Genomic DNA, 26,710 nt, shown 5'->3' on the forward strand with positions numbered 1-26,710 from the left:
ACAAATTGTGTCCAAGATAAAAGTAACTGTCGGTATTACAACTTAATGAAATACTAGACAGGTGAAGCCTGAAAAGACAAATATAGGTACAAGCTTTTAAACAATGAACTAAAATATTTTTTTTTTTTGCGGTACGTGGGCCTCTCACTGTTGTGGCCTCTCCCGTTGCGGAGCACAGGCTCTGGACGCGCAGACTTAGCGGCCAAGGCTCACGGGCCCAGCCGCTCTGCAGCATGTGGGATCTTCCCGGACCGGGGCACGAACCCGTGTCCCCTGCATCGGCAGGCGGACTCTCAACCACTGCGCCACCAGGGAAGCCCAATAATAACATTTTATAAAGATTGATGGGAAACTATTTAAATGTGGAACTTTTTAGTTGAACTTTCTTAAACTCTAAGGGCAAGGTAATATAATGGGTTATTTCCATTCAATTTGTAATGTTTTTTTTTTTTGGCTTCTCTGCGCGGCTTGTGGGATCTTAGTTCCCTGACCAGGGATCAAACCCAGATCTTTTTAATGATAATTATGGCTACAGAGAGCAGAGGTAGTATGGGGAGAAGCATGAAGGGGAGATAAATTTCCAAAACAACCAAAGTACTAAGTTACAGCATATTTGATATTGAAATGTATTACTTTCAAATATCATAAAACTTTGAGAAAACCGTATTACACAGTAATTTTATTTTTCTTCTTTAAAAAAATACTTCTTGTTTGTTGGTAAAAGAGAATATGAAAATTATAGATAACTTTTTAAAAATAATGTTTTCTCATTCAATGTTTAAAGGAAGAAATATTTTGTTTCTGAACACAAGTTCTAATCAGAGTTCTGCTAATATTTGGGTAAATTAAACCATAGTATAATTACCTTAATTTATAAATAATCGTACTTCTACTATTTCCTTTCCAAAAGAAACATGACATAGCAAAATTAGGAACTAACCAGGTGTTTTTGGTGCCTGTTGGTGCTCCCTTGTGGGCTTTCCCTTCCTCTGTGGAAGCCCTGGCCCTCACTCTACCCAGCATTGAACACCTTCCTCCAAAGCCTTCTCAAAGGACAGGTACATGTTCACGCTCTCCCCTTCTTTTCTCTCTTCTTCCTCTCTTCCCTTTTCTTCTCCCCACCATTTCCACCCAGACTGGATCTGGTCACTTATTACACTCAAAGTTGTACACCCTGATGGCTACAGCTGGCCATCCATGGTTACTGGTGCTCATCAGCACTGCATGGATGGGCATAAACTTGCTTAACCACTTTCGGGCATCAGTCATCCCAACAGGGTGACTCTTCATAGATCTGATATCAGTAACAAAGGTTTTGCTTGATCAGATTTCTTGTAATATATTTATCACACGAACCCTTGAGGGCAAAGAGATAAATTAGGCAATGTTCATGCTGTTCGTTTTTCTAGAAAGGCCCTGTTTTATCTTTAATGCTCTTTTACAATGAATGTTTTCTTTGCCCCTAGAGAGACATTGAAAAGGAAGGCTAGTGGAAGCAGTTGTGCCAGCCCTGTTACTAGTCCAAGTTCAAAGAGGGATGCCCACTTCTGTGCGGTCTGCAGCGATTATGCATCGGGATATCACTATGGAGTCTGGTCGTGTGAAGGATGTAAGGCCTTTTTTAAAAGAAGCATTCAAGGTACAAGAGTATTGTTAGCTGCTTCTTTAGTTTTCCACTTTTGCTTTTAAACAAGTTTTCAGATGACCTGGCAGAAATTTCACCTTTGGCCTGATTTGTACACAGAGTACTTGATGAGCAGTTCAGAGGATCATGTGTGTTTGCGGGTGGGGTGGATTGTTTCAAGTGTAGAGTACTTTATCTTTCATTGCAGATCTCTACCCCAGAACCCAAATAGGTCTCACCCCATCATCACCCATCGCCATCTTCTTGGGAGAAGACGTCTACCTACAACCCTTGTGAAGATAAAGCTTGCCAAAAAAATGTGTGCTCATTAGGAACTGCAAAGATTGTTTCTTCCTTTGTCTTATGTTTAATATCTGGCATAAGTAACAGTCACAATGGTGGGCTGACTCCCGAGGAAGAGAGAATAAACATGTTTTACGGAAATGATCAGAAGTCAGTAGTTCAACTCCAGTGGTCTCTGAGAATTTATCTAGAGGCATGTCTTGCCCTGAACTAGTGGAACCTCCTTCCCAATCCCGTTTCCTGGTCTGAGTTTAGACTATTTCCCTACCCTTCTCCAAATTTCTGCTGAGCTGGGTTTTTGTTTGTTTGTTTTAGTGGCCTTTTTAATCAGTCTCAAGCTGTGCACACCTGGTTTCAAGGCCAGTCAGCCCCTTACCACACATGTCCTTGCTGGCCCTAATTTGCTGAAGGCACTTTCCTGCGTACTGGTGCTCTTGGCTGTCTCTCTGCCCCTTAACCCCTCCCTTGCCAGCTACTCCCAGACAATGTCCTATGTTCCCATCTCAGAGCTCCCTTCCCTTTTCTGCCAAGGCCTCAGTGCCTTGTTCTTATCCGGTTAAGGAAAGCAACCTTAAAGCAATTCATAGTGTGCAAGTGGCAAACGGTAATTTACTGAGTTAATTCACGCAATGATAACTCTACATTAAGAGAGCATTTTACCTCGAGCAGAGAAGCTGATGTAATCCAGAGGGAGGTGAGGGGTAGAATGTTGGTAGATAAGGAATCACCTTCCTCTGAGTCCCCTGAAATTCACCCTTCATAGATGACCACCTGTTTATTCTGGACTCTCCACTTAGTAGCTCTGTGGCTTTACTTCCCAGCCTGTTTGCTCGTCTGTGTAATGGAGATGCAGAGTTGTTCTAAAAAGGAAATGAGGTTGCTTATGTGAAAATATTTGGTCAGTTGTAAACAACCTGCAAATTCAAGTCATTCTAGTTTCTCTTTTAACTCTTCTGTTTTCAGTTTAGATATCAACGTCTTTTCTTTCTTCCTTGTATTTCTCTTCTAATCCTAATCTCATTTAAACCCTCCTCCTCCAAAATCTTCATAGTTAGGTGGATGAGGGCCCTCTGCCATTTCCAAACTTTTCTTACCGAAAGGAAAAACAGCACAGACAAAGGAAGCTGATGTCTTCAAATATTATCAAAACATAAATCACGGTTGCTTATTTTTGCTTTTGCATACACAGAGCTTTTCATTCTATGTTTAACATATTCAGTGCTTAAAATTTTTTGTTTATGATCATTGTACTAGTAGATTATAAGGCCAGGTCCAGTTTCCTGCGATATATGATAAGAACGATTCAGATTTTCTGAAATTCAGAACCAAACTCTTGATATGATGACAATTCTCTATCTTGTTGAGGTTCTAGAATTTTATCTCCTAAGGAAATTTTGACCCAAAACAGCTAACTACATCCTTAAAAAAGAGAATTCTTATTTGCTGTTTGGGAAAAATCTCTGCATGGAATATCTTTCATGATACTTCATGAACCCTGAGACTGTAGCTGAAAACAATAAAACGTAAGTTTCCTGTGCTTTCCCCATGTCATTCTTTCCTACTGCATCCGCAGAGGAACTACTGGGAAAGGGAAAAGGAGTGTCATATCCTAAAAATGCAAATGGGAAAGAGTTAGTGCTCTTACAATTGCTTCATGCCTAAATGATTATTTCTTTGGACTCTTCATATTTTTGGTGCCCTCTGGTATAAATGCATTGCAATAACTGAAAGTGGCTACTCAATTTTTTTGGTATGTTGAATGAAATAAGAATCAAATATATTTTCATAAATTGTCAATATTATCCACATTGTTTTATTGAATAAATCCATTTTCATTGCTTTTTTTAATATAGGAACTTAATTTTTTGTTTGAGATATAATTTACATACAGTAAAATTCCCCTATTCTATTTTTATAGTTTTATGAATTTTGAAAATACATGTAGTCATGTAACCACCACCATAATTAAGATATGGAGCATTACTATAACTGCAAAATATTCCTTCATGCCCATTGTAGCCAATTTCACCCCAACCTTCCAGGCTCTGGTGACTCTTGATCTATTTTCTGTCCCTATAGTTTTGCCTTTTCTAGAATGTCATATAATTGAATCTTAAAGTATGTAACCATTTATGTATGGTTTCTTGCACTTATCATGTTGCTTTTAAGATATATCTGTGTTGTTGGATGCATTAGTAGTTCATTCCTTTTTGTTACTAATATTCCAGTAGGTGTGCCCCATTTTGTTTATTTGTTCATTTGAGTTGTTTCTAGTTTTGTGCTATTTTAAGTAAAAGTGCTATGAACATTTATGCATATCTCTCAGTGTAGACATCTTTTTGTTTCTTTTGGGTAAATATCTATGAGTAAAATGGCTGGTTGTATGATAAGCTAATGTATGTTTAGCTTTATAAGAAACTAACAAACTGTTTTCCAAAGTGGTTGAACCATTTTGTATTCTCAACAGCAATGTATGAGAGTTCTGGTTGATCCATGTCCTTATCAAAACTTGATATTGTCAGTCTTTTAAAGTTTAGCCATTCCATTTATATTGGTATGTAGTTCTATCTCACTGTGGTTTTATTTTGCATTTTCTGATTACTGACGATTTTGAGCACCTTTTCTTGTGTTCATTAATTTTTTTCTATGTATATGATATATATTAAGTTCTATATATACTAGTGTTTAGTCTGACTGTTCTGTTGATCTATCTCTTCATTCTTGTGTAAGTATCACATTATTTTAAGTATTATAGTTTTATAATGAATTTTAATACATGCCAGTATAAATTCCTCCTATATTAAAAATGTCCTGGCTATTTTCTCATGTTTATTTGTCCACAGGAACATTAAAATAATTTTATTAAGTGACCTCCCATCCTTAATGTTAAGAAAAGTGGATATTTTGTTAAACCTAAGAATTATTTTGAAAGGAAGCTCTGTAATAGTCTTCACATCAGGAAACACGTTGACTCCATTTATTTAGGTCTTTTACATCTCTTATAAAATTTGGGGGTTTTTTGATATGTATTTGGCCCATTTCTTCATGTTATTTCCATAAAGTTCATCCTTCTGGCTATTTATTTTATATCCACATATAATAGTAATGATACTACTATACTATGCACTTTCATTTTGGTATTTATAATAACCTTTTATCATTGTCATTTGAAAGTTAAAATCCATTTGACTGCTGCTCATGAATCTTCAACTCTTTATTTCTTAAGACATTATAGGCTAAGCTTTAAATGGGAAGCTGTAGCAGCCCATAGGTTGTGTAAAAGATTCTTACCTTCAAGGCATATATTCCATTACTTGGGACTTATTTGGTCTCGAACTCAAGAAGGGTATCCTGAGGGAAGAAACAACAAGGTAGATGCTTGCTATTGAAGTATAAGAATGCCAGGGAGGGTATGGGTAATAATTGCTCTGCTTTTTTCTTTTTTTTTAAGAGCTACATTATTTTATTTTATTTTTTAAAAAATGTATTTATTTATTGGCTGCATTGGGTCTTTGTTGCTGTGTGCGGGCTTTCTCTAGTTGTGACAAGTGGGGGCTGCTCTTTGTTGTGGTGCGTGGGCTTCTCATTGCTGTGGCTTCTCTCTGTTGCGGATCACGGGGCTCTAGGCACACGGGCTTCAGCAGTTGTGGCACGCGGGCTCAGTAGTTGTGGTGCACGGGCTTAGTTGCTCCGCGGCATGTGAGATCTTCCTGGATCGGGCCTCGAACCTGTGTTCCCTGCATTGGCAGGCAGATTCTAAACTGCTGCGCCACTAGGGAAGTCCCTAATTGCTCTGTTTTTAAAATAAGAAAACCGGGAGGCTGAGCTGATATTAAAGTCAGGTCTTCTGATTTCAAGTCCAGTGCTGTCTCTTCCCTCCATGCAGTTGGATATGAATGATAATACATATTCAGACAGTCTCAATAATTTTGCAGAGAACAAAGATAACCTTTTATGTTTTGTATTATAAAAAGCATATTTTCCTGTAAAGTTTTATATGTTAACTAAAAGAATTAGCTTCATATTTTGCCTTTAATTTTGCTTTGAACTTTTCTCTGAGTTCTGTTAGTGTGGAGTAGCAGACTGTTGCATGGAACAAGAAAGCCATTTTAATACATGGGGTGTTTGGTGCAGTTCAAAGAGGACTTTTTTCTTTTTGCCAGAAATGAAGTGAATTACCATGACCTTCTTGCATAAGACATTTTCTAGGCTATTTTATTGAGCATGTTCATATTATTGTGCTTTCGGATCCTTTTTTAAAAGTAAAATGATCTTTTACAGTAAACTCTGAGAGAAAAATAAAAGCCGACCTCTACTTGTCCCTTAAATGCTTATTGTTATGAACCTCCTTTTAAAACCAATAAGGATGACATCATATATAGTTCTTAGAGGTTTTAGAAGATACTTAAAAGATTGCTTCTGCTATGGAAAGTGCTGTGGGATTACATTTATCTTCTAAGTATAAAGCATTATATTCTAAAGTACAATAGAAAGTTTCTGATTAGAAATATATTTTGGCTTTTAAAATTTATTTTTGTATATTATAAGTGAGGATAAAAGCAATAACAAGATAATTATCTGTTCCTTTAAATCTTTTTTATAGCACGCCTTATATTACCACCTATTCTTGAGTGTGTATGGAACCTGTAAATATGAAGACAGAGTCGCTCCCTTGGTTAGGTTACATTTTATGGCAAATGGTGTTGGGATAGTCTGTTGTGATTAGTTTCTTGAGATTATGCTGTGATTATATAAGACTCCATCATAGCAGACTGTGGAGAGACTGGAAGTCAGAAAGATGTGCTTCTCCTGGCCTGGAAGGAAGCAAACATGTTGTGAGCTGCTTCTGGGCAAGGAACTGCAGGTGCCTCTAGGAGCTGAGAGCAGTGTCCAGCCTATAACTAGCAAGAAAATGGGAATCTCGGTCCTACAACTGCAAGGAATTGATTCTGTCAACAACTTAAATGAGCTTGAAAGAGGACCCTGAGCTTCAGATGAGACCACAGCCCAGTCAATACGTTGGTTGCAGCCTTGTTGGGACCCTGAGTAGAGTAAGCTGCGTCTGCACTCTTTATTTGCAGAAACTATGAGATAATAAATTTGTTTGATTTTAAGCTTTTAAGTTTGTAGAAATTTACTATGTGGCATGGAAAACTAAAACAATAACTTTAAGGAGGTTATTGAACTGAGCTTAAGTGTTTTCATTTGTAAAATGGGGATTATAACTCTTTATAAGGGAAGTTATAGGACTAAATGAAATGCTGATGAAAACTACCCGGAAATCAGTAGGTCATCAGGAATGTTGGTGTGTCAGGCTAGGAAGACGCTGCTTCCTGTACATGGCCAGGATGGAGGGTCACTTGAGAGAGTGGTTTTTGCATCTCTAGGGCACCTTTGCTGGTACCCAGGCCGATGCAGAGTGTGATGGTAGAGCCACAAACAACTGAATTTCAATTTGTGTTTTGTTGAACAGATGTTACTGGAATCTATCTAAAAGGGGAGAGGATTATAAAATTTAATTATGGTTCAATCATGGAACCATAGCTTTTTGAAGTGTTCTTTAAAATCTGGTGAGTTGGAAAAAGGAAAGTTAATTTCACAGCTTAAAACATTAACATTTGAAATATAGATAAATTTCAATTTATCTGTATTTGCATATTTATTTGTATGTGTCTGTATTTGTGTGAATTCGTTTATTGTTTGAGTAGCTAACAGAGCATTTTTAAAATGAGTCTCCAACTTACAGAAAATGTGCATATGCAATATAAAGAACGTTTTTTCCTGAAATCATGAGTTGCCAACATTTTTCCTGAAATCATGAGTTGCCAACATTATGCTCCGTCACCTCCGAACACTTAACATGTATTCCGGTAGAGCCACAAGGGTCAAATTGGGAAATTAGCATTGATACATTATTACCATCTAATGTTTAGACTTGTTCCAGTTTTCCCAGTTGTCCTAACAGTGCCCTCTACAGCAAAAGGATCCAGTTTAGAATCACACTTTGCATTTAGTTGTTAGGTCTTTAGCCTTTCTCTCTCTGTCCAGAACAGTTCCTCAGTTGTTCCTTGGTTTTCATGATCTTGACAATTTGGAATCTTATAGGCCAGTTATTTTGCAGAATGCTCCTCACTGTGGGTTTGTGTGATGGTTCCTCATCATTAGATTCAGCGTACACATTATTGGCCTATTGGAATATCACAGAAATGATGCTATATTCTTCTGACTGGCTCCTTTCATGTAGTGCCTGATTTCAATTTGTCCCAATACTAGTGATGTACACTTTGAATATTTGGTTAAGGTGATGTCTGTGAGGCTAGTGATGTCCCTGCTTCCATGCTGTCTCGGGGGATAGAGTTAGGGAATATATTTATTCCAGTATATATAATTATTTATTTGGGTGTCCAAATTATCCCAGATTTGGCCAGTAGTGTTCCCTTAAACTGGCTTCTGTATTTTTTTTGACATGTGCCCCTAACTCTTTAGACACTTCTTTACTTCCTGGCACAACAAGATGTTTCAGGCTTATCTTGTACTCTCCGTGCCCCAGTGGGATAAGCTGGAATAAACTGTTTCTCTAAGGTTCCCAGTTTCCTATGAGTGGAGAATGATATTCATAAACCAAGATCTGGGTGTTAGTTTACTCATTGCTGTTGGGATATCTCTGCTTCCAGTCTGTCTTAGAGGATAGAGTATTTGTTCTAGTATATATAAATATTGTATATATATACACATACACACACACACATATAAAAGATATATAATGTATAAAATATATAAAATTTCATATTTATATTCAGTTTAGAAAAGAAGTAAAGAGCAACCTCCTGTGTGACTAGTGCCCAGGCCATGAAATAGGATATCTCCAGAAACAAATCCTCTGGGTGGTCCTTTTAGTTACAGCACCTTCTCCCCCTACAGAGGTGAGACAGTTCTAACTTCTGCCTTCCTTGCCATGTTTTTATCGCCTATGCATGTAACCCTAAACAATATAGTTTTTTCTATTTTTGAACTTTATGTAAATGGAATCCTCTCCTTTATGTTCTTTTGTGACTTCTTTTATGACTTGCTCGTTTAGTTTATCATTGAGATTCATCCATTTTCCACATTGAAATTATGGGCCATTATAGGTTTTATCGTAAGAAGTTCAGGCCCTATTGAAAGACTCAATTAAGAAATAAAGGCACCATAATACCCTGTTCACTTCTACTTTTTATATATTTTATTATAATTTCTGTTCCTTAAATCTCTCAGGTCTCTGTATTTATCTTCATCCTCCCTACTATTACCAATCCAGGCAGGCAGCCTCCTTTCTGGTTTGCACAGCAACAGTGGGTTCTTGCTTGGTCTCCTGGCCTTCATCAATCTTGCTGCCTCTAATCTATTTTCCATACAGCATCTGAAGTAATGCTTTTGGTGTTTTTATTTTTTGTTTTTCTTTGGCTGCGTTGGGTCTTCATTGCTGAACATGGGCTTTCTTTAGTTGTGGCCAGCAGGGGCTGCACTTCGTTGCAGTGTGCGGGCTTCCCATTGCGGCTGCTTCTCTTGTTATGGAGCACGGGCTCTAGGCACATGGGCTTCAGTAGTTGTGGCGCATGGGCTCAGTAGTTGTGGCGCGTGGGCTTAGTTGCCCTGCAGCATGTGGGATCTTCCCAGACTAGGGATCGAACCTGTGTCCCCTGCATTGGCAGGCAGATTCTTAACCACTGCTCCACCAGGGAAGTCCCAGTGCTGCTTTTTGAAATGGAAATTTTCTTGTTTCTTCTTTACATAAAAGAAGCACCATTGTCTTAGTCAGATATTGCTATACAACTCTATTTAGGCTGTAGATTACTACAGTGAGCATTATTTTTTTATTTATGGGTCTGTGAGTTGTTTAGGGTGGCTCTACTTCATAAGGCTTGGCTCTGGGCTTTGGGTTGAGTTCTGGTCTGCACCACACGTCTCCACATTCTCCTTGGACCAGTGGCTACCCTAGGCATTTTCTTCTCATGGGCACTCAAGAGGCCAAGCCAAACTTTTGGAGTATCACATCTACTTCCATACCATTGGCAAGTCCCACGGCCAAGCCCGACGTGAATTGGTGAGGAGGTGTACTCTGCCTGCTGTAATACACTGTAATGTCACAGGCTGAGGCAGGGAGTGAAGAATTAAAAACGATAATTTAACCCACCACAACCATTATCAAGTGGCAGTTCTTTCTGTCCTTGTTTTGTTTGATGATTTCTATATTCTCTTATTGACCAGTGTAGTTCTCTTATTTAGCTATGAATTCCTATTAAAATATCATGTTAAGTACCACGGAGGAATGTATGTAAAAGAGTACAATCAGTTGAATTTGGTGACCTGATACAAGTGTTACTCTCAAGGAGTCCTGTGACTTGGAGCAAATCAATTTCAGGTGACTGTCTCACTTTCCATGTCTAGAGGAGACTATTTCTAAATGTATCTCTTGAGAATTCTAAGAACATGCAGAGAATAACCTATTCAAAAGGGTAGGATATTGAAATATTCTTAGGTTTCCTTTACTCACGAACAAGGCACTGATGAGGCTGCACTTGGTTTTTATACCTGTACCTGTGGTTAAGAAGATGTCTCCTATCTCTCAGCTGGGTAGCGTTAGTTGTGTTGTTGACCAGGAAGAGATTTAGCCAAAATATTATAACAATAAACTTCCTTTTTTTTTGTTTTTGTTTGTTTTTGCTCTGCTGTAGGACATAATGATTATATTTGTCCAGCTACAAATCAGTGTACAATAGACAAGAACCGGCGTAAAAGCTGCCAGGCCTGCCGACTTCGGAAGTGCTATGAAGTCGGAATGGTGAAGTGTGGTGAGTGTTCCCTTCCCCTTCTGTGATATGTGGGACATGCTGAGAGCCATGTCAAACTGGGGACAGTTTGAGGACCTGGAGACATGTAGCCTGGATGAAAGGAGATTTAAAACATGGTAATTATCTTCAGGTGTGTGTATGCTGTCCCATTGCAGGGGTGTTGACTTATTCTCTAAAGCTGCAGAGGACAGAGCTGGGGTGAACAGGAGCAAGCTGTTAGAGGCAGATTTTGGCCCAATGTAGGGAAGAACTTTCTACAGTTCAAGTGGTCTGACCACAGAATAGGCTGCTGCGTGAATTAGAGAACTCTAGCCACTGAGGTGCTCAAATGGGCTGGATGACCATCTGCCTGAGGCCTTGAAAAGTCTAAGGATGAAGTTCAGGTAAATGTTCATGGTTAAAGCTCTGACAAGAAAGTTGACTATCTTGTGGGCTACTTGGGATGACTCGTGCCTATCCCTCCATTTAACTTTCTAGAAGTGGAAAAAATATGCATAGGAGTCAGAAACATGATAGACCTATGGAAAGCACATAGAGTATGGATTTTGTTCTAAGACAGTATGTGTGCATATATATGTGAACACACATATATATACATGAAAAAACAAAGAGAAATGAGAACATTAGTATAACAACTGACGACGATGCTTACACTGCACTCTCTCCACCTGGCTAACTTGATTCACTTGTTGTACATACTTGCTTGTTTATATACAGTCATATCAGCTCTGCCTGTACTTTTCTTATTCTTCTGCCAGCCAGTATTTTAGCAGTGGTTTGTTGTTATTTCTCTCTTTGTAACTATTTGAAAAATTAAAAAAAAAAATCCTCTCTCTTTTCTCCCTGACAGTCTCTTAGTAGCTCTGCCCCTTGAACATTCTCTGTTCCCTCCCCTAGTTCAGAATTAGAGCAGAAGTTCTCTTAATTTAATCACAGTTCTCTGGCTTCCTAAAATCACTTGTGTTCTCCATTTCCTCTGTAAAATATCCTGCCAATGCCCATGACCTCCCAGTGGGTATTGGTTACTTTCATAAACGCCACTTCAGTTATATCCTTATCAGTAACCAATGGGCTTCTTCCCAACCTGTTTCTACTCATTGTAATTGTTAAATCATATAATTTAATTAAACTTTATGCAAACATATGAAATATGAGTAGGAAAAGATAGTTGTTCCTGTGAAAGCTTTGAATAAAACTGTAAAGGACTAATAGCTATTGGGTTAGGTATGGGTGATATTGGGGCAAAACCATTTATACACCTATAAAGAGTCTGCATTCAGATTGCTTTAGGAGTGCCTAAGTTCTTGCTCTGTTTTAAAGAAGCTGAAACTGAAAATCCAGAGACAAGGTAACTTGTGCTTAAATTGGCAGAGGTGCTTAAAGAGAAATCCTTGGCCCTCTGACCAAAGACTGCAAATAAATATATCATGTTTTAAGTAAAACGATATTTTAAATTGTATACTTAAAAAAAAAAGATTTCCAATTTAGCCTTAGGTTAGAAACGCTTTTAATGTACTAGAGTCTGTTAGTGGCTGTGGTTCTCCTGGTTTGGGACCAGGGCAGTAGCACATACACTCCAGCTGTAGGGGACAGTGTATGCGGTGAGAAGAACAGCAGGACTGGACCGCCCCCACACACAGATGGAATCTCATTTTTTTTGTCTCATTACTTCTTGCTAGCGGTGACTATGCTTAAACGACGTAACCTTCCTGGCCCTCGGTTTCCTTATCTCTGAAACAGAGGTATCTGCTTCATTGAGTTTTGTGAGGAATAAAGACCTAACACAGTGCCTGGCATTAAATTTTGCTTTTCTTTCCTTTCTCCCTTGTTGAAAGGCTCATATAAATTAGGAGTTTTGATACAATACAGTTTCAGAAAGCAGAGTTCAGAGATGTTCCTGAATTTTTCCTGGAAAAGGTCATTGAATTTGACCAAAAAGTCGCTGTATAGGGCTAAGAAAAAATATTTCATTATCTTAGATTACAGAAGGAATGAGATGGATTGATGTGCAAACAGATGGATATTTTGACCCTTTACTGACCACAGGAAAAGACGATTAGGAGTGAATTTTCTTAACTGTGCCTCCCTCCTTTCCCAGCCCTCTTCTCGTCTGCCCTCCTGAGAAAACCCTTGATCTAGAGTCTTCCTTCTATCCAATCTTAGAGGATTAGGGATTCTCCCTGCATTCTGGATCCTCCTGAATAATATCACTTCCCCGTTTTATTCAGAAATCCTGTCCCTTTTGTCATCACCTTTTTCTTCTGCATTTCCAATCCTTTCTGCTGAGGTATTAATATCGTTGTTTCAATGGTAGGAGGGTACCCACCCAGACTAGCTTCAGGGACAAGGCTTCATTATAAGAATACACAACTGCAAATAGGCAGGAAACCGACCTGAATAACTGTATACCTGATCTAGAACCCTGTGTTGGGACAATAGCTCGGCATCTTTCAGATGCCATCTCTTTATTCACCCGCTGTATAGACACTTGAAAGTAATTTGATAGGGAGGTGATATAAAATTGTTGTTAAAAGCACCAGCTCTGCATTCAGAACACTGATTGGTTTTAGATCCTGCTTCTGCTATTTTCTAGCTTTTCTACCTTGGGCAAGTTACTTGAGCTCTCTTGTGCCTGGATCCTCCCCTGTATGTTGGAGATAGTAATAGCACCTTTTCTCTAGGGTGGTTGTCAGGATGGGATAATCTATATACAATAATACACAATGTCTGGCATACAGAAGCTTCCAGTAGATATTAGCTGTCATGATCATCATTTACCATGGTTGTTGTTGTCATCGTCTTTTCGCTGGGGCACTTTCTAATATGGAGCACTCCTATTTGGTACTTTCTCATTAAGCTCACTCAGAGGCACACTGAGTGACTGCTTGGATTACGGTGTCAAAGCCATAACACTAGGAATGTCCTTGGTAGAAAAATGTGAGTTCTTTGTCAATGACTTTATTTTTTGACCTTCTCAATTTCATTTTATTCCAGTGTATACAATACAACTTGATTTACCAGTTAAAACTAGGAACTCTATCAATAGATTCTAGGGGCTTTATTTTATTGATCCCAACTTAGAATAGGGTCTAGTACATAGAACTTTGTCGGGGAAATTTGGTCAAATAAATTTGAATGTGTGGAATCAAAACCTTTTACTTTGTATGGAAATCTGTTTTGTAAACTCCTTATCCTCATATACTCCACAAAAGAGAAATGTGTGATCAGAAAGATACTCTCTTAACCATACATTTTGTCCCATTTTACCCTGGAGGTATAATCGACCTTTAATAATATAATTATAATATTATATATAATGTAAATAATAATAGCACTTTATCTGATTACTAATAAAATGAATTATATTTTAGGCTTTTAATTCTTTTCATGAAAATTTTGATTCAGTTATCCCTAGATGAATAGAGCCCTTTCTTCTACTGCAGTTAGCCAAGGATAAGGGAAATTCAGATAAATTTTCTTGGAAGCAAATAATTTAAATTTGCTCATACCTCCTAACTAATATTTCTTTGTATAAATGTGGACAATTGAATTTCGTGAACAAACACAATGGTGGGAGTATAGAAACTAGGCATTCTGATTTTAACTTTTAGATTTTTTTTAGGGAAGATTCATATAAATGTTGTGCCCATGCTAACAACATCTTGACTTATGTCTTTTTTTTTTGTGGTACGCGGGCCTCTCACTGTTGTGGCCTCTCCCGTTGCGGAGCACAGGCTTCAGACGCGCAGGCTCAGCAGTCATGGCTCACGGGCCTAGCCGCCCTGCGGCATGTGGGATCTTCCCGGACCGGGGCACGAACCCATGTCCCCTGCATCGGCAGGCGGACTCTCGACCACTGTGCCACCAGGGAAGCCCGACTTATGTCTTTTTTAATTCCATCTTACATTTTTGTCTTTAACCAATGAATATTTAGAAATATTTTGTGCTCATAGGACTTTGGAAGTTATATTTTTGTTACTGATTTCTATTTTTATTGTGGTCAGAGAATATGATCTATATGATATCAGTTTTAGTTAAAGTTTTATTAATGACTTGTTATGTGATAATTTTTACAAATTCCATGAGCTTTTATAGCTCAAGCTTCTTAATTGTGCAGTTCAAATGTTCTATATTCTTTTTCCCCATCTGTTTTGTTAGTTTCTGAGAGAGATACAGTAAAACATCCCATTATATTGATATTAGTGTATTTGTCAATTTCTCTTTTTCTTTCAATCACTTTTTGGCATTTTGTTTGTAGGCTGTGTTTTCTTGTTGTTGTTTTGATGTATATGAGCTTAGAATTATTTACCTTCCTTTTATAATCTACTTATGAGACCTTAATAATGATTTTTGCCTTTAAGTTTATTTTGTCTGATATTGATAGTGACTCCAATTTATTTGGTTAATTTTTGCCGTTGTATCTTCTTCTACCCCTTTACTTTCAGTTTTTCTGCATGTTAGATGTATTCCTTATAACCAGTCTATGTCTAGATTAAAAAATATGTCTGATCTCAGAGTTGCTCTTAATTGATTAATTTAGTCTGTTTATGTTTATTGTGATCGTTAGTATTTGGGTTCATTTCTATCATCTTATTTTGTGCTTTTTAAAAAAATCACATATTTTCTACTTTTTGGAGTTGATCATATTTTCCTGGTTTCTTTTTTCTCTTCTGCCAGTTTGGAAATCATACATTCTGTTTTAATTCTTTTAGTGACACTATTTCTATTTTTAGCATGCATTCCTGATTAATTTTAGAATCAAGCCACTCTAATAGATATCTCTCTTCCTAAATAAAAATTTTTCGAATGTTCTAGTCAAAATTATTCCTCTCTCATCTTATATGTTATTGTCTGGTATTTTGGTTCTACCTTGTTTCTGTACCTCGAAAAATTGTTATTATTTTATTCAGTGTTTTTCAGATTTACTCACATATTTACCAGTTTAGTTTCTTACCACTGCTTCTTGACTTTCTTTGCTTCCTTCAGGTTCATTTTTCTCCATCCCAAAGAACATAGTATTTATTTCAAAGGGGCTGTGAGTGATATATGTTCCCAATCTTTTTAAACTGAAAATACCTTTAATTTATCCTCACTCTTGAATGATAGGTTAGCTGGGAATATAATTCTGAATTGAAAGCTTCTTTCTTTTTTTTTTAAAATTTACTTATTTTAAGTAATTTATTTTTGGCTAGTTGGGTCTTTGTTGTTGCGCGCGGGCTTTCTCTAGTTGTGGCGAGCGGGGGCTACTCTTCATTGTGGTGCCCAGGCTTCTCATTGTGGTGGCTTCTCTTGTTGTGGAGCATGAGCTCTAGGCACATGGGCTTCAGTAGTTGTGGCTAACGGGGTCAGTAGTTGTTGCTCACAGGCATTGGTAGTTGTGGCTCATGGGCTCTAGAGCACAGGCCCAGTAGTTGTGGCACACGGGCTTAGTTGCTCTGCGGCACGTGGGATCTTCCTGGACTAGGGGTTGAACCCATGTCCCCTGCATTGGCAGGTGGATTCTTAACCACTGAGCCACCAGGGAAGCCTGAAAGCTTCTTTCTTAAAGACATTATCCCATTGTGTTCTGCTATATAAACTTACAGTAACTGAAACGTTTTGGTACCAGCACAGGAATAGAAAAATAGATCTATGAAAAAGTGTAGAAAATCTGGAAGAAGATACTTTTATACACAATTATTTATTAAATGACAAGGCATTTTATAAAAATCAATGGGAAAAGCTTATTTAATAAATGGTATGTGGAAAGTTGTACATCCATTTGGAAAAACATAACATGAAATATCAATATGACATAATAGAAGCATACATAAAATTTCAAATAGGTTTGAACCACAAAAGTGTTTTAAAAAGATATAGGAGAATATTTGTGTAATCTTTATGTGAAACAAAAAGGCAGATGTGACTATGTACTAAATCTTCTTATGACAGAAGACACCATGAGCAGAGTTAAAAGATATATTAACAGCTAAGACAAATATTGAATACAACAAAAGTTATCATTCCTATATAAAGAGCCTTTGTAGGTAATTAAGGAGATAAAGAGCAAAAGAAGCAAATATGCAATATACAAGTAAGAGAAAATGAAGGGCAAACATTTTAGTCAACCTTGTTAGTAATTGAAAAAATACAAAGTAAAATGAGACTGTTTAGTCACTTGCCAGATTAGCAAAGATTAAAAATGATTTTTAATGTCCAGTGGTGTTATAAGAAAATAGGTAGCCCTTAAAGTATTATTTAGATTATAAATTTTAAAATAGTTTTGAAGGGCAATCTATCAATATGTATCAAAATTTTAAATTTTAATTTAAACGAGCAACTTGGTTCAGCAACTTGACTTCTTTCTGTTTATTATAAGGGAGTAATTGGATACAGGTACAAAGATGCATTTTCATTGTAATGTGTAATATAGTAGCAAAGAAATTGGAACCAACCTAGAGTTCCATCAACAGGGGACACTTTAAATAAGTGGTGCTATACTCATAGAACAGAATGCTATACAGATTTTTTAATTGTTATAAAATGATACATTTTTAATAAAAAAAGAGAAGGGAGGTTATACAATTATATATATACACACATATATACATACACTATGTATGTCCTAAAGTTGTATACAAAATATGGAAAAGTATAAAAGCATTAAAAGAAAACTGACTTTAAGCCAAAATTTGTGATCGTCTATATTTTCCAGATTTTTTCAATTACTTTATTGTTTGAAATAAACTTATTTGTGTTAAGTATGTAAAAAGAATACACAGACACACACACACGCAAAAGAATTTAAGGATGTATTGTTAAAAGTGCATTATTTATAATCAGTTCCTAACTTTTCCTTGTCTTCTTCCTGAAGAAGATTTCTAATTTCATGGTTTGGAAACTGAGGTATACCAGCACTCTTTAAAAGAGAAATGGATTTAGATTTAGAAATGGAATAGATGACCTTGAAGTGGAAACCTAAACATCATTTGGGCTATTGTCCCTAAAAAGTCATTACTGATTTTGCCAGTACAGTCAGTCACAAATATAATAATCTTTAGTACGTGCCCCACAGGCTCCAGAAATAAAAGTCAGGCTCCTGTTCTAAGGCACATTCTGTGAATAGACTCAGGTCTTCCAGTGATATCACTGCTTCATTTTTACCCTGGCGACTGGGGGAACTTGACTGCTGGGTTGGAGAAGAGATGGGAAAGCAGTGTGTTATCATCTGCTCTCTGCTTTAGGCTCCCGGAGAGAAAGGTGTGGGTACCGCGTAGTTCGAAGGCAGAGAAATTCTGATGAGCAGCTGCACTGCCTGAGCAAAGCCAAGAAAAATGGTGGGCACGTGACCCGCGTGAAGGAGCTGCTGCTGAGTGCCCTGAGCCCAGAGCAGCTGGTGCTCACACTCCTCGAGGCCGAGCCGCCCCACGTGCTCGTGAGCCGCCCCAGCACGCCCTTCACCGAGGCTTCCATGATGATGTCCCTGACCAAGCTGGCTGACAAGGAACTGGTACACATGATCGGCTGGGCCAAGAAAATTCCGGGTAGGGCTTTCTGGGTCTTAGCTTTAAATTTATTTGTGGAAAGGGCCGCCTCTAACATTTATGGGGCAAGAATACAAAATGGAGGTCCACATTGTGTCTTGGGTATTTAGCAGTTTGAGAGCTTGATTTATAACCTTTAAAAGAAATATGTTCTTTCTTCCTATTTTGACATGTATGCCTTTAACACGTCCTGGAAGACCAGGTTCCAGTTTAGAATTCTTGAATTCCTCTGAGTTCTGTACCAGACATGGCAGTGCAGAAAGAGTTGTATATGGTGGACCCCTTCTCTTCCTGACTCCTTGCCTTCTTCTCCCACTCCTGGATCCATCCCACACCACCTTGTACACACTCCATTCTACCTGTCCACATCTCCTACAGACACTAGCCTGTTGGCCACGTCTCGTGCCTAGATCTGGTCTGGGACGAAGGACCCAGGGAAGAGACCCACCCAGGCTCTGGAAGTGGATATGAGGCCATTTAGGCAGGAAATTCTAGGGTCCTGGGACCTGGAACATGGTCTAAAAAGGAAGGGATCTGGGCTCCACCTTAACCCATCTCTTGGCTGTGGACTTCTCACCTTGGGAGGAGGGGTGGGGCTCAGTATGACCAGTATGAAAGTGAAACGTTTCTCAGATGCTAAATAGGAACTGTAAAATTTTGTTCCAATAGAGAAAGAATCAGTATATATGTGGATAAATAGAGTAAATCAGCTGTAGAAGTAACATGAATCATCAATAAACCTGGAATGCTTTTTAACTTGATAGACTTAAAAATGGGTTTGGTTATTCGTAAATTGTCATTTAGAACATTCATTTTCCATCCTATAATGTGTCCACTTTCCAAGACCAGTTTGTAACATATACTGCATTGTCACCATCTAATTATTATTTGAATTGGTGTTTCTGTGAAAGAATGAATCAAGGATTCTAACATAGAATGACAGCAACCCACCATTCCCCTGGAAGGGCTTCTCCATGTACGTCTATACATTTGTCTAAGAAATGAGGTCTCTCTCCAAGTTCTAAGCCACTAGGGACAATTTCCATGGCCTGGAGGTCAGCAACTGCATTAAGCACATTTTAAAGATTGAGAAGGGGGCATGAAGCTGGGTGACAGAGCAGCTGGGTGTAAGAGCCTCAGGTAATAGTATCCATAGGGGTCATTTGTTTGCTTCTGAGCTTTCTGAGAATTTCCAGGTTTTCCACTTTGGTTTTGATAGTCTAGCATCTTCACCTTTGCCAGAATGCTGTTTTATTCTCAGCTCTTTCCCATAGGAGACAATACTGATGTAATTTCCTCTAGCTTTTGCTCTACGTGTATTCCAAGCCTAGTTTTCAAGATCCCACGTGGAGAGTAGTGGTGAAATTAATTACTCCTGAGAGCTGTGCAGCTTCTTTAAAACCAAACTCTTAAGCTGCATTAGTCCCTCTTCAAGCCTGGTATTTTGGAAAATTTTCAGAAAGCTTAGGCTTTCTGAAGCTGTGGGATTTTTTTCCCCCGTTCTCAGCTAATATAGTCATTGTCTAAACCAAAAAAAATTGGAATATCACCTAGCCTTGGTTTTGCTGAATATCTACAAGTATGAAAAGCTTGCTCTCCTTTGGGTAGGCTTATTGTCTATAACTGTGGGTGAGATTGAAACGTGTACACATATCAGGAACTGGAACTGAGTGTAGAATGTGGCTTTGGAAAGGATTTATCCATCTTTCCATTCATTACTCTATTAAATTCTCCTTTGTGCAGATTTGTGTTATAATCGTTCAAAGATTTGAACCATGTGTGTTCTCTGTGCCGTAGTTTCCTCATCTGTGAAATGAGGATGATGAGAGATCCTAGCTGTCGGAAATTCTCAGAGATAGGCCTTGTTGCCCCCATTTTTCCTGTAAGGAAACAAAGACTTCATAGGAGATTAAGTAACTAGCTGGGATGAGGCCGAGCAGGGTTCTAAGCAGAATGCATTGCACTCCAAGGCCATTTGTTTATATTTACTATACTTATATTATACTGCCTCCTCCTCTTACGGTGGCTTACGGAGGAAGCACCGGTGATCTCTGCTTCTGAAGTGCTTACCTCCCTTAGGGACCTGTTTCAGTTGTTACCTATCCTCTTCAGCGTACAGTAGCTTAGAGACAGCACACCTACTCAGAAGAATGATTCTAACGCTAGATGGGAAATGTTAAGCAATTGAAGAAACTCTTTCAGCTGGAGCTCTGACTTTCTGCAGGGGTTGGCCCTGCTCTCTCTGCAAGCCTCCCATCTGCATCCCCACTCTCCCATCCCCCCACTCCTTCTGGCCCCAGTCATGGGCTGGGCCATATTGGCAGCCCCTCTGACTGGCAGCTGAGCTCTGTCTTTCTCAGTAGTGCAGAGGGATTATTAGGATATAACCAACAAAGGTCAGGGCCAGCTTTCTGTTCTTCCCTAGCATCTGTCTGGGGAGCTGTATAAGCCCAGGTGACAGTCCTTTAGAAACTCTGAATGAAGTACATTTCTCTCTAGAAGGGGTTTGAGACTAGAAAATAGTGAGTACTCACTTTGAGTTCAAGATTTTCTCACTTGTCAGCATTTAGCAATGTCTTTAAAATATTGACATCCCCCCCCACCCTGTATGATTGCTCTTCTGTTTTTATGGAATGGGGGAGCTGAGGAGGAGGGTGGGGTGTGCTCATGGCCTCTTGCTTTCCCCAGGCTTCGTGGAGCTCAGCCTGTACGACCAAGTGCGGCTCTTGGAGAGCTGCTGGTTGGAGGTGCTCATGGTGGGGCTGATGTGGCGCTCCATCGACCACCCCGGCAAGCTCATCTTTGCTCCAGACCTCGTTCTGGACAGGTGAGAAAAAATACTTTATGTTTCTTCTCTGACTGGTTTGAGTGAGGCGCTGAGTGAAGTGGGAACAAAGTCCTGGGTTCTGCAATTAAAACCTTACTCCTGAGAGGGCAGGTAAGAGGAGGATAATGTCATGAGTTCCTTCACTGGGTCAAGAACCCAAGAAGGAGAGCATGGGCACAATGATTAAGTGTCCTATGACTCATTCTTACCTTTTCTTAGAATGAAAAGAGCATGGGCACAATGATTAAGTGTCTTGTGACTCATTCTTACCTATTCTTTCAGTGTGGCAGCATTCACTGGCCAGACCACAGGGGCCTGTGTCCTGCAGGGTATATGGCCACTAAGTGTACACGTCAACTTAGATTTTTCTGCACTAAAAAACTCCATTTTCAGGTTATAATTTTAAGCTGTCCTGCTGTTTTTTCCACTAGTAGGGACCCTGTACATCTCCAGCTATTTGGACAGGTGATGAAATTCTTACAAATCTACCAAGTTTATTTTAACATGCTTTAACTCACTCTAACTACATGTACTATATAGCATTTTTGGCAATAGCCGTGGAACGAATGGTTATTAAAACCAGATGAAAGTTAACGGAAACTGGGGAACGATAGTGTTAATGTGATAACTTGGTTGCATTTAGTTTTCTTTTAAAGATGGTGCAGAAAAGGAACCAATTTTTAATTGACTTAGGTGAACTGTTCGTGGAGGGAAAGCTGGAATGTACAACTCAGGCTTTTTAGGAGAAAAGTAGAATGCTTTCTTGGGGTAAATTTGAACAGTTTGAAAATCTCCATGGAAATTGATTTCCACATTCCTTATATTGAAAAAAGTGCTAGTGTTGAATATTCAGTCACATTTGACTCTGTGCACAAAGAAGGATGCCTAGTGTTATGAATGGAAAGGATCTGCCCCTTGGCATTGCCTCTTTAAATCATCAGAAGATCCCCATGCACATCTTACTCAGATGAAAAGTAATAGCCCAGGGAATTAGCACCCATTCTGTCTGTTGTCATGGATGACAGCATTGACAACACTGTTCTAAGTAACAGAGGTGTGCTGGTGGAGAACAGGGCCGTTGGGAAGAGCTGGAGCGTGGACTGTGGCTCCACTAGGAGCAAGCCCAGAGGGAGGTTCTGGAAGCCCAGACCCTTCAGTAGCAATCAAAATAGCTAACTTATTGGCTTCCAGGCACCATCTTAAGCACTGATATGTGTTAAGTCATTTCATCTTCACAACAGCCCTTTATGGGTAAGCACCATTATTATCCCTGTCCTTCAGATATAGAAACAGGAGGTAGGTAACTTACCTGCAGTTAGCAAGTGATGCAGCTGGGCACAGGGGCTGGCTGTGAAGTTCACACTCTTACCTACAACAGTACATGCCTCCCAGCGGGATAGAGAACTGGAAGAGGAAAGAGGAGGAGGCCAAAAGGCAAAGTAACTTTCTACTTTATTCTTTTATCTCAGAACAACTCTGTTTCACTCTCTGTGCACCTCAGAAGCCTGCTCCTCCTCATCTCAGGGTACCATGTTGCGAGGCAGGCTGCAAGGCCAAGCACCCAGCCAAGCCATCAGTCTCATTCATTCATTCATTCACTCATTATATTCCACTTGGCATTTAAAGGCACACACACACACAAATATACGCACAAAATTCCCTAGAAGTTAGTGCTAGGAAGAAGTTCTATCCTTTGGTGAACCAATAAATTTGCAGACTTTGGGACTGTGTTATTTTATTTTTTGCCTTGATTTCTAAAATTGATGCCACATTTAGTGTTTATTTTCAGTGACTATTTCATTCCTGGTTTTTAGTGCAACTAACTTACCTCTTTGTGCGGGTTCTTTAACTCCCATGTGTATATAAATTACTGTAAATTGACACCAATCCCAGATAAATTTTAGGCTTACCTGTTGGTTAAGTAATAGAAGAAAAAAAAAAGTAATTTTTCTTATATGTTATTTTAATAGACTCACATTACTTTATAAATATTTGGATGTGTTATTTTTTACAACATAGAAATTGAGTATATTTGAGGATGAAAGAGGAGTTCTTAGGAATTGTAAATGCATTCACATTGAACAGGCATTATTTTGGAGTGCCTACTAGTGGTTATTTTTTGTTACAGTCCCTACTTGATTTGAGCACTCTGTAAAGTATAGAATTTCAATTCCGAGACTCTTAGTGCATCTGTTATACAGATAAATACATTTTAATGTAATGGGTATGTTTCTGGAGGAGCTGCTTATTCAAAAGTGTTCAAAATGTGACTTATTCCAAAAGTCAGGGATCATGCACCATAAAAGTGTTCTATTGTGAATCTTTTTTGCAACGTGAATAAATAATTTTCACACAACATGAAAATAATTGTCTTTTGGTAGATTGTCCTGTCAGAGTTCCTTTAAGTGGTGGTATGACCATGTAAGCAGTGAATACAATTAAATTAGCCTATTTATTTGTGGAGACTGAGACTATAATTTGTTTCCCTTTATTCTTGTTGAGGCTTCTGCAGCGAGAAAACTTGAACCTACTGAGGATGAGAGGAAAATCCGGGTATCTCAGCTTATTTCTAACAAGGTAGTTCTTTTAGTAATCACTAGAATCCCAATTCATGTGAAGATCTACCACAGAATCTGAACTTCTACTTGCTCAGAGAATCATATATGCTAAGACATTATGTGTCCTTAGCATCAATAGGAAACTGTCAAATGTTATTAAAAAGTCAGAGGAAGTGGATGTTTATGGAGTTCTGTGGACTCACAAGTGTAAATGTACTGAGTTTGCATTCACCTCAGGTATTTGTATATTGAACTTTCTTCAAGAGACTGACAGAATTTTCACTTCTGAATTTGTATTTCCCTTTTGTACTCAGATCATTTCACCTGAGTTCAATATTTAAGTCCTTCCCATGTGCTAAGCTCTCCCAACCCTACTGCCACCCACACAAAGATAGACAAACTGTGGTCTATTAGCCACATGTGTGCTGCCAGCGGATATATATATGCCAGTACAAAACAGTGAACCCCAAAGGGAAGCCCACTCTTTCAACACGTTGTCCTTGGTATCAAACAGAATATTTTTCTTTTATAAAGGGAGTGGTTATCAAATATAAGATAGTCCACATGGAACTACTACTTCTATTTTTATTTAGCACTGGTTTATGGGGAAATGGAGTGTAAAAGTAAATTTCCATGAGTAGTTTGGTTTGATTGATATATTGTTTCAGTATTTTAACATCCAATTCAACCACTAGGTTGAATTCAGATCTTTTAAACCTGTCTTAATTTCTTACTCGTAATTCAGTGTCAATCATAGTTACTTACAGAATAAATGAAATAGGTCTCATTGATTGTAAAGTCCTTCCTCACTCTGTTCTGTATAACTCATTTTAAAGTAGAACTCTATTAGGGTGTCCTTTATAAGATATTGTACCTTATTGCCCCTATATTTCTCATTTATTTTCTAGAAATGTATTTGTTTTCTACATCCTGTGAAGTGAATAAAAATATTGTAACCTTGCCACCCCTTGAATGAGATGGTTGGCTCTCACACCTGCTGGAGAAAGCAATCAGACCTTGCTCTTTACAACTGGTTGAGAAATTCACTTTTTCCATGCGGTACATATGTTCTGATTACTTTGAGCTGCAGCATTTATCAAGGCCTAAGATACCCTGAAATATAAACTCTACCTCCATTAAAAAAAAAAAATTTAGTTATTTATTTTGGCTGCACCGGGTCTTAGTTGCGGCATGCAGACTCTTAATTGTGGCACGTGAGATCTAGTTCCCCTGACCAGGGATGGAATCCGGGCCCCCTGTCTTACCCACTGGACCACCAGGGAAGTCCCTCTACCTCCATTTTTGAAATATGAATTTACATTTTAAATGGTATGTATTTCGATGAGGAAATGGTGCTAACTTCAGTATTTAGAGATGTGTTTTTAGGCACAGGTGGCAGCTTCTGCAAAATAGGATTGATTTCAAATGAGTCCCCTTATCGTACTACTTGGGGAGGTGTGTGTGTGTGTGCAGGCACACATGTGCCCGTGACCCCACCTCTGAGTCTCACAAAAGAGTAAAGAGCCAAACTATTAAATTGTCAATGCAGGACTTGTTGGATTTTTTGTTTTTGCCCCCAGAGATATTTTAAAACTAGCTTTTCTCAGTATCAGATGTCCTTAAACCCACCAATTACAGTTTCCAATAATTAATTGTCCTAGGCTGAGTGATTTGATGATTGGCTTGAGGGGCATTCAAGTGAATAAGTGAATAAGTATTTCTTGTGCCTCTGCTATGTGCAGGGCATGCATGTCCTTACTGGACATTAGCAGCAGGCTGCCTGGGAAAGCCCAGAGCAGGGGAGGTGGGTGGATGGCATATGGAGGGCTGGGCCTTTCCTATAGATTTTGGCACCCTTTGCCCAGGGCTCTGATTCTCCAAAGTGGCCTTTCCCTTAGGAGTGACTTCTAGGGGGCACTGACATTTTATCACTTAACCTGTGCGCTTTCAGGAAGTCTAAACTGGTTTCCAAAGTTACCGCGCTTGTTTGCCAGTGTGCGCAGTTTGCATACTTGTAACTTTGTGTAGTGAGCTTGCGGGGGTGTGAACGCTGTGGACTTCAGGATCCTGGTAAGCGGGCATCCAAGCATAGCACCAAATAGGAAAGGCTTTAGCAGGATTGGTAGTACCCACTGGTGCCAGTTCATTTGAACTCTACAGAGGCCCTTTCTCCAACTACTACCATCACTGGAAATGTCCTGGCTTGGGGTTGGGAGAAGGAGGAGGGACCAGCCAGTGTTCTTTGAAGATCTCAGGTCCCCTTCAGGGGCTGCTACAGAGACTGAAAATGAAACTTGCAGAAACTCATGGCCACCATAGCTGCCCTTTGCTGTGTACTACAGGCTTTTAGAAGCAAATGAATGTTTCGTGGCGAAATCATTTAACTGCTTGCTTGTCAAGGACTTCCAGTAGCTCTATGACTAATGATAATGGAAGTTGTTTTGGGAGCAGTGAGGTGGAATAATGTGTGTCTGGCTGGAGTGAATTGAAGCTGGTATTTTCTAGGTACAGTTCAAGTAATTTACTTCAAAAGTATGCTTAAACATTCATTTCCGTAAGGAGTGCTCAAAAGAATCTCGATTACATAGTCCAAAGTTTGTCTAAAACTTTTGCTTAAAAATAATCTTTGGCACATCAAAATTACCATGTCTCCATTTCTACCTTCCTTTCCTGATTCTAGTCCATCTTCTGTAATTGTGGTTTCTTTGTATGTCATATTAGCTTTTCTTCAAACTGCATTTAAATGTCTCTTAGTTTCCCCACCAGTTTCTAGTTGACCACCAGGATGTGAGAGTTAAGCCCTAGATATAAAGTAATATTTCTTCTTGGGATATTTGCTTCTGTAATGTTCAGTCTTTCCTCATTAATACTTCAGAGTTTTTTGATGAGAACATGGACTGTATCATTTTAGTAATATGTGTCATATTGAGGGCTGGTTGGCTGACATAGTTTAGATCAAAAATAATGAACAGAAATGGTATTCCTTTAAGAAAACATTTGGTGAATAGGTAGGAGGAAAATGTACTTCCAGTGCACACTGTTGC

At 38.8% G+C, this 26,710-nt stretch overlaps 1 protein-coding gene across 19 annotated transcripts in view; it reads left to right on the forward strand.

The window, feature by feature from the left end:
• The window catches only part of ESR2 (estrogen receptor 2), an 85,820-nt gene that overhangs the window by 18,622 nt on the left and 40,488 nt on the right, over positions 1-26,710 (forward strand). For 18 of the 19 annotated variants that reach the window (XM_073800407.1, XM_073800408.1, XM_073800389.1 and 15 more), the window contains 5 exons: positions 1,467-1,639; positions 10,642-10,758; positions 17,982-18,281; positions 20,970-21,108; positions 23,611-23,685. In XM_073800407.1, the coding sequence (XP_073656508.1) occupies positions 1,467-1,639; positions 10,642-10,758; positions 17,982-18,281; positions 20,970-21,108; positions 23,611-23,685 (804 nt within the window). The remainder of the gene's footprint in view (positions 1-1,466; positions 1,640-10,641; positions 10,759-17,981; positions 18,282-20,969; positions 21,109-23,610; positions 23,686-26,710) is intronic. The other variant, XM_073800409.1, reaches the window with a different exon arrangement.

The sequence above is a fragment of the Tursiops truncatus genome, chromosome 2 (genome assembly GCF_011762595.2).
Source record: "Tursiops truncatus isolate mTurTru1 chromosome 2, mTurTru1.mat.Y, whole genome shotgun sequence".
NCBI classification, from domain to species: Eukaryota; Metazoa; Chordata; class Mammalia; order Artiodactyla; family Delphinidae; genus Tursiops; species Tursiops truncatus.